The following is an 8,352-nucleotide window of genomic DNA, read 5'->3' as shown; positions in this document are numbered from 1 at the left end:
AAAAAACCATAGGGTTTCTTTCAAGGTTAGGTTGAGTAAACTTAACATATTTAGGTTCTGACCTTTTTCCAGTTACTTTGACTACTATGTCTTCTCCAAATCTTTGATCGAACACTTTTTGACTGATTTTTAATTTTGCTCTAAGTGTTGTTGAGAGACTTCCCTTTATAATTCAAATTATTTTGTTTAGTCTTCTCCGATTATCAGCAAAGCTGTAGTAGTTAGAAATACCATTAATTATTGAATTATATCTCATAATGATATCAGTAATTGGTAGTAAAGTAAATTTAGTTATACTTTTGGGTTTTCACTTATTGTTCATTACTTTCACAAATCCTTTTTCTTCCAATTTCTTAATAAGTTCCAGAATAGGGGCAGTCATTCATATTCCACCGGTTGGAATTCTTCTTTTCTTGTTGTCTTTAGTCTTAGTATATCAAGTACTTTTATTAGATGCGATCCTCTTAATAACGGTACCCAGAAATTTGGCTCTTCCGGATCTTGCATTTGTTATTAAGGTTTTCTCTATTGAAAGTTCTAACTTTCATTCGTCTAGTTTACTCTTTATTCTTGACTTAAGATCAACCACCGTTTTCTTGTTTCCTCAGACACCAATTAGTCAGTCATCAGCATATCTGACATATCTGACTTTGGTGTAATCTGGGTTGGGAGTTAGTGATTTCAGTCTTCTTTTTAGTTTCATTTTCTTTCTGTATTCCTTTCTTTCTTTAGTAAAATCTTCTCCATTGTTTTGGAGAATGGTTATCTTTTTTTTTAATCTGATTATTCTCATCTCTAAACTGTGATACGCTTTGTTTTTACTATAAGGTTTCTTTACTTTGTTCTCATCTTCATATCTTTTTACTATACCCTCAACGTATTCGTCAAGTTTATGTAGTATCAAGTTAGAAAGAAGTGGACTAATAATTCCTCCTTGGGGTACCCCTTTATCTGTGGATACATATTCCTTTTTCTTTAGGTCAAACTCGACATATCCAGCTTTAACAAACTTTCAATAGAGGTTGATAAGTCTGGCTTCAGCGAAGTGTTCTTTTAATAGGTTCTCCAAAATATAGTGGTCTATATTGTCGAAAAAACCTTTTATGTCACCTTCTATGAATCAGCTTACTCCTCTTCACTCTCTAACTTCTCTAAGGGCGGTGTGACATCCACGTTTTGGTCTAAAGCCATGAGACGTGTCCAAGAACAGAGGTTCAAGGACTGCTTCAAGCGCTAGCCTCATTGCTTGCTGTACTATTTTGTCCCTAGGGCTGCTAATTCCAAGAGGTCTTTTCTTACCGTTAGCTTTCGGGATATAAACTCTTCTGGCTGGTTTTGGTTGTCATGATTCATTCAGAAGATCTTTTTGAGCTTTGATGAATCAATTTTTATCCAGACCATCCAGTGTGATTGAATCTATTCCTTTGGTCATATTTCCTGGTTTACTCTTTATAGAGTTGTATGCCATTAGTAAGACGTCTCCGCTACATAGTACTTCAAAGGCGTTACAACATTTCCCTTCTTCATTAAACTTTAACTTATTTTTTATGATATGTCAGATGTCTTTTGATTCCGGGTTAACTTTGTTCAGTTTTTCAATATTTGTATGGGGGACATTAATGCATTCCAGAGAGTGTGTTGAGTTATTTGTATTTACGTTAGTTATTTGTTGAGCGTTATTTTATTAATTATTTTTGGCTATCTGCACCTTACTCAGCTTACCATATTTTTACAGGAGGGTAGGCTGCTAACCTTTCTCCTGGACTTAGACTCAACTCTAAGCCAATGTTCTCCCCTTTCTAGTGTTCCGGAGCATGATGATTGCATCGTTGCCCTTGTTGAGACTTAGAGAGAGATTATGGTTTGTAAGATGAATAATCAGATTTAGATATTCTTAGGGCGACTTAACATTAATTGATTGCTCACTAACAAGAGATCTATGTCTGTGATTTATTTTATTGTCTGCTCATTTAAGAGGTACGACCTTCTACTCAGTTACTGAATAGGTTCATTTAAGCTAATTACCATGTTATCACTATCATTGATGATCTTGTTAGTGCAATCTCTAAGAGATCCTGAATTCTAATTTATACGGCCATGAATCTTTTAGGTATTGTGATGCTTTATCTCTTTCTTCGAGTTGGGGTACTACTAGTTTCATCAATTTTTCCGTGGCCCGATGAAAAATTGTAGTAGTATACGGCGTGTGAGAAGATATACGATGAATGTATATGATATCCGTAATAGTGGTCCTCTAACCCCACATCCTATTCTTAATACCATGAGACTCTTAGCTTGCGGTCAAGTTGTCGTTTCGTCAGCTCTATCTTCCTTAGAGTCCTGCTTACCCGCTTTTCATACATGCTACACTCCCCTCTCTATTACTAGATTTACAAGGACTAGGTGGACAACCTTTAATCCGAGGATAAGTATGATGCTTTACAGATATTTGAAACAATCTGGTTCTTTTGTTAGGAGAACAACCATATAAATTATTAGACAGCGCACGGCCATTGACCAAGATTCCTCACTGCTGTACTCGCTTGCCTTGGGATTTTTTCGTCCCCAATGTGGTCGATCAACTTTTCAGCTTCGACTACGAGAATTTAGGCTTGTTAAGCAGTAACCTTAACAACAACCTATCTCGGCGACCACCCTATGTCCTCTTAAAGCGGCATAATTACCCTCTCCCCCCCTCCCCGGCAAGGCCGGGGAGGGGATTATGGGGGATTTTTCCCCCTCTTTAAGGTCGGCTTGGGGTCTATACTCACCTGTACACCACTTTTAATAAAATAGAAGCTTACGCTTTATTAAATTAAACGTTCGATTAGCATGTGTCAAGCATTTCGACAGCGTTCAATCAGAGCCATCACCAAACTCACCCATATATACACACATTTATAGTGTGGATGGTTACATCCATCACTATAAATGTGTGGATGGTTACATCCATCACTATAAATTATTGGTTGTTTTGATATTCACACTAGACTCTACGTATGAATCAAGAAAAATAAGATCTTCTTTTTTATTTTGGGATAAAATCAAGCTATTTCTTGCTAAATATATCTCTCTAAATTATAGTTTTATGTAGGCTTTGCAAAGCTAGCTTTTAAATTATACATTAAATGATAACATTAACATTTAATTAATTTATTCTATTTTCTATTAAAGACCTAAACCTTTTACTTGAAGTAATTATATATACAGACATATTGTTTACTATAACTTTCCTTAAATTCTTTTAAATTTAGTTTATTTTTATCTCCAAAATATTTTGCCTTCGGCACAGGGATGTGCTGGGCTGCTTTATAAATCTTAGATTTATATCAGCAGAAGGACTAAATTATGCAACTATGTAAAACGAATAACAGACTTAAGATCAAACTTCGATTCCAGAATAAACTCTTCCTTGTCTTCCTCCTCCTCCAAATCCCATTCCTCAGATTCTTTCCAAGACTTCATACTCAAAGAAGTGGTCACAAATGCACAATCTTTGACCAAGGTCTTTATGTAACGCTCGACCTGATGCTCAATATAGATTTGAAGTATTCTAGGTTTCATCTTGCTTATATTGTTTTTCGATTCCAACAATTGATGGTCGAAGCCAGAAGGAGACAAAACACATCGGCGTTTGGGCTCTGAAAGTCTTAGACTTTCAGAGTCAACAGAAGCCTTTCCTACTAAAGATCAGTAAAACCTTAAAAAATATAACCATGTTACTTACTCTTCAATTTGGTTCCGAGAGAACACGACGAAGTATCTGTATGATACAGGTTCGAACCTGTATTAAGAGTTGATTCTGAAACAGTCAGACCGTGCTGTAAATTCAAAGAGGGACTTTGAGGGCTTGAAGGGGGAAGAGTACCCTAAAAATCAAATCTTGAGGTGTTGACATTGTGAAGTTGTTTACTTGAGGGCACAGAACAATTATGGCTGCCTGAATAATGAAAAGAAGGCAAAAAATATTCCATTATGGAACAAAATATAGAACAGATACAGATGTAATGTGATAATGTTTAGGCTGAATCGATCTGATCTTTTTCTGGGAAGAAATAAAAGAACAAAAGTGAAAAGGTGTCTCCTTTAAAGAAACTTTTTTAACTATACATCATCAGCTTCTGATAGAGACAGACTCCAATTTTAGATTACACAATCTTAATACGTAAGTTTCGCCACTACTCCGTAATCAAGTTATCTAATCGACATGTACCCCCACAATGCAATCAACACGAGATGATATTTTGACCAATAACTAAGACGGATCACCTCCACATGTAGGGCTAATCATCAGTTTAGTTTGTGGGACAAAACTAGCGGACCGCCCCGCGGCTAGCAGATACGAGGCCACATCGTACGATATTACGTAGTTGGACACTAAGTCCCTGTATCTATTCACCAATCACATACAATCTTCTTATCTTCTCCGACCCTTCAACCGTAAACCCCCACGATCGACGAGTCACTTGATTAAGATCCCCACTTTAAAACAAGTTTGTGCCTCACCAGATTACGTCACATCATCATGAAGATCCTTGAATAATACAAGATCACATGCTGAGATGAACACGCCACCTTTAGTCTGGATCACACAATCTCAAGATTTGACCAATTAAATTAATATTTTTTTATCATACTTCTCGAAGAATTCGTAATCCTTTTGATCTTGTGATTGACATTGTCCAATAGATAGTTTAAGATCCCTGTTAACCCCCCCCCCCCTCGGAAACGAGATGCATGCCAAGGCAATGCATCTCGATTGCCACCGTGGCATGAGTCATTGAGTCATGTGGGCTGATGATGGAATCATCTAGCCTCCGGCTGGCTTTAGGCCGACTTTTATCTCTTTATCACGTAGTGATATCAGAGATACCGGCCAGCCGACCCTTCCCTTCCTTATCTCGAAGAGATTATGGATAGGCTAGAACCTAATAAAAACAGGTTTTCCTTATCTATGATGTAATAAACAGATCATCTAGACATAACTAGTGGGCTGATCATGAATCTAGATCCAAGGAAAACTTGTTTTCCTTATCTATGATCTACGCCTAGATTCCTTATCCTTGGTATCATCCAATTAAAATATCTCCTTGCTCACCATCCTAGTTTGAAGAATCAAACCTGTTTGATTCAAAAACAAGTTTTGAATAAAACTAGCACACCCCGCCACTTTGGCTTAGAAATCATACGATTAGAAATCATACGATTAGAAATCAAATGCTTAGAAATAAAAAATGAATTTTACCCCTCCTCTTCCCCTTCGGGGATCTGGAGCAGGCGGCACCTAAAGCCGAAATATCTATCAATATAAAAATAGTCACCTCCCCCCCTTACATTCTGTTTTCATTTTTTATCCTAAACTCATCTTCATCAATCTAAACCCCCCTACACTATCACAATCTATCAAATACACCACCACCACCACCAACCTCAACCTCCACACTATCACAATCTAACACGACACCACCAATCTCGTGCCGGCACCCCTCACTGTCACAATCAATTACCTCACCATCAATCATAACCTATGTATACTTTGATTCTCATCAAAGTATACCCTAAGCCAACTCTTTGACTATTTTCTTGGTCACGACCTTCAACAGACATATTTCTTGTCACCCCCATCATTCTTCACTATGACCTCTTGGCCTGGAATCGCTCAAACTTCTTCGGAGTACACCTTTCTCCGTGATCTTCGCAAGGTGTACCCTCAGATCCTGAGCGGTAAGGGCAATTACCTTACTACAAAGGATGGTCGCGAGGTGTTTGACGCATGTTCAGGAGCTGCTGTCTCCTGTCTTGGCGTAGCCAACCAAAGAGTCATCGAAGCAATACATAAACAGTTAAAATCCGGAACCCCCTACCTGGCATCCTCATTTTGGGCCAACGATGTCGTCGAAGACTTGTCCAAGGAGCTCATCCAAGGTACTAATAACCAAATGGGTAGAGTCTACTTGACAGGGTCAGGTTCTGAGGCAATGGAGGCAGCTATAAAGCTGTCTCGTCAATACTTCTACGAACAAGACCCGAAAACTCCCCGTGTCAACTTCATTGCCCGGAAGAATTCATATCACGGCAATACCCTTGGAGCTTGTTGTCGAGAAAGGGTGGTACATGTATAGGGTCGAGAAAAAGTGGTACATGTATTGGATCTTGTTGTCGAAAAAAAGTGGTACATCTATGGGATATTATTAGCCGTACACTCTTTCAATATAAAACCAAATTAAACTACTTTCTTTACTAAGTCTGAAATAAACTTATGCTTATTAATTTTTTTTTCTTTCATGAGCCTCCGGCTACAGAATGCATTATTTAGTTTATTAAGGGATTAAAAATCCAGAGTTTAGTTTTAAGTTAATATTAATTTAGTTTGGTAATTTTTTTTTTTGTAAAATAAAGTTATTTCTTGCTAAATATATCTCTCTAAATTATAGTTTTATCTAGGCTTTGCAATGCTCGCTTTTAAATTATACATTAAAGGATAATATTATCATTTAATTAATTTATTCATTCTATTTTCTATTTAAAATCTAAACCTTTTACTTGAAGTAATTATATATATAGACATATTGTTTACTATAGCTTCCTTAAATTCTTTTAAATTTAGTTTATTTTTATCTTCAAAATCTTTTGCCTTCGGCACAGGGAAGTACTATTTTTTTGTGCCTTTATCGCTTTAGCCCTCTTCCCCTCATATCACTACGTGATAAGGGGATCTGGGATATCCGCGATATTTTATTTTACTGACGATCTTTATACTCTTACCCCCCCCAGATATCTGGGGGGAGGGCTAGATAAGTGATATAAGATAAATGTAAACCAACTAGATTAAACCTTTTTTTTTTGTATTTTTATTTTACCCCTCCACCGATTAATGCTTGCACAACAAAGAATATCATTAATATAGCATGAGCTGTTATGATACTATTATATAATTGATTATCTGCAATATACTGAACACCTGGACCACTTAGTTCCATTCTAATAAGTACAGAAAATGCTGTACCTAATAACCCTGAAAATAGCGCAAACATTAAATATAATGTTCCTATATCTTTAGCATTTGTTGATAAGAATCATCTCTCGTATCACATACTTATAGATGATCTTAATGTTATATTTTTCTTACTTGGGCCTATATTCCTTATCGTGAATGACATACACAAACATAATTAAAATTATGTCTACTAGCCTTAATAAAAATAAAAATTAAAGCGGACACCGAAAAATATTTTTGATGTAAACCCCCGGCCCCCGGCTTTATCTAAGATCTTCTCCGGTTTTCTTCTATATTCCCCCCTCCCTTTAACTCGAAGAGATTATATGGGAGGAGAGACCGAAAAGGATCCCTCTTCTTAAAAGAAGAAGGGTTTTATATAGCGTGATATCAAGTAATATAAATAAAATTTAATTCTTAAGATTACACTTATTACTGCTGAAATACCTCTTATTAAATTTATTCGTGCCCTTTATCCTTGATATCGCTACGTGATAAAAGGATATGAGGGCAATAAGAAAAATTCTTAATAATATAGTTACAAACTACATATCTTAACCTAAAGGTCAAGATATACATGTTTTCTATACTATTACATTATATTCTTTTAGTACTAACTTCAGTAAAAACTATACTAATTACTTTAGATAGCACCTCCACAATATAATCCACCTCCTTCTTTTTGATGATAAATGGAGGAGCAATAATAATACGATCTGTATGAAAAAGATAACCAGCAGACCCCCCATAGTAAACAGCTAAGTTAAATTCAGGTGAGAAAGCTAAATCCACTATTCTTCTAGCTATTTCTAAGTTAGGATTAAAAGGCATTTTTGTTATTTTATCTTCTACAAATTCTATGCCTCATAAAAGACCACGCCCTCTAATTTCTCCTACATTAGGGTGATCAGATAAAACAGCTTTTAAACGTTTTTCCAGGTATACCCCTTGTTTAGTTACATTAGCTAGTAAATTTTTATCCTGGATAACTCTTTGTACTTCTAGGGCACCTGCAACAGTGGATGGCATCCCTTCATATGTTTGTCCGTGGACAAACTCTCCGTTACCTTTATATATAACATTAACAACCTTTTCAGAGGCTAAGACCGCGGAGATAGGAACATATCCGCCTCCAAGTCCCTTCCCATTGGTCTGAATGTCTGGTATAACATTATCCCATTGTCAAGCATGCAAAGTACCCGTTCTACCCATACCGCATAGTACTTCATCAAAAATTAAAAGTACACCATACTTAACACAAATTTCTTGCATAGCCTTTAAATAGCCAGGTACAGAAGGCACACCTCCTAAGGCTGCCCCCCACCACAGGTTCAAGAATAAATGCCATAATTGTA

The 8,352-nt window shown here is 36.5% G+C and overlaps 1 protein-coding gene across 1 annotated transcript; it reads left to right on the top strand. All coding sequences in view use genetic code 4, as the record gives it.

Moving 5' to 3' along the window:
* Positions 1-5,636: 5,636 nt before the first annotated feature.
* On the top strand, positions 5,637-6,122 carry PG994_015200 (aminotransferase; the record flags this gene model as incomplete). The annotated part of the gene is made up of 1 exon: positions 5,637-6,122. One exon carries the CDS (start codon positions 5,637-5,639, stop codon positions 6,120-6,122), a length of 486 nt encoding a protein of 161 aa, XP_066707719.1.
* Between the last annotated feature and the right edge of the window lie 2,230 nt (positions 6,123-8,352).

Source organism: Apiospora phragmitis, mitochondrion, assembly GCF_038363925.1.
Source record: "Apiospora phragmitis strain CBS 135458 utg000015c:1.0-224557.0:1.0-224598.0 mitochondrion, whole genome shotgun sequence".
Classification (NCBI taxonomy): Eukaryota; Fungi; Ascomycota; class Sordariomycetes; order Amphisphaeriales; family Apiosporaceae; genus Apiospora; species Apiospora phragmitis.
The sequence above is the reverse complement of the archived record's forward strand: the minus strand, read 5'-3'. Positions and strand labels throughout refer to the sequence as shown.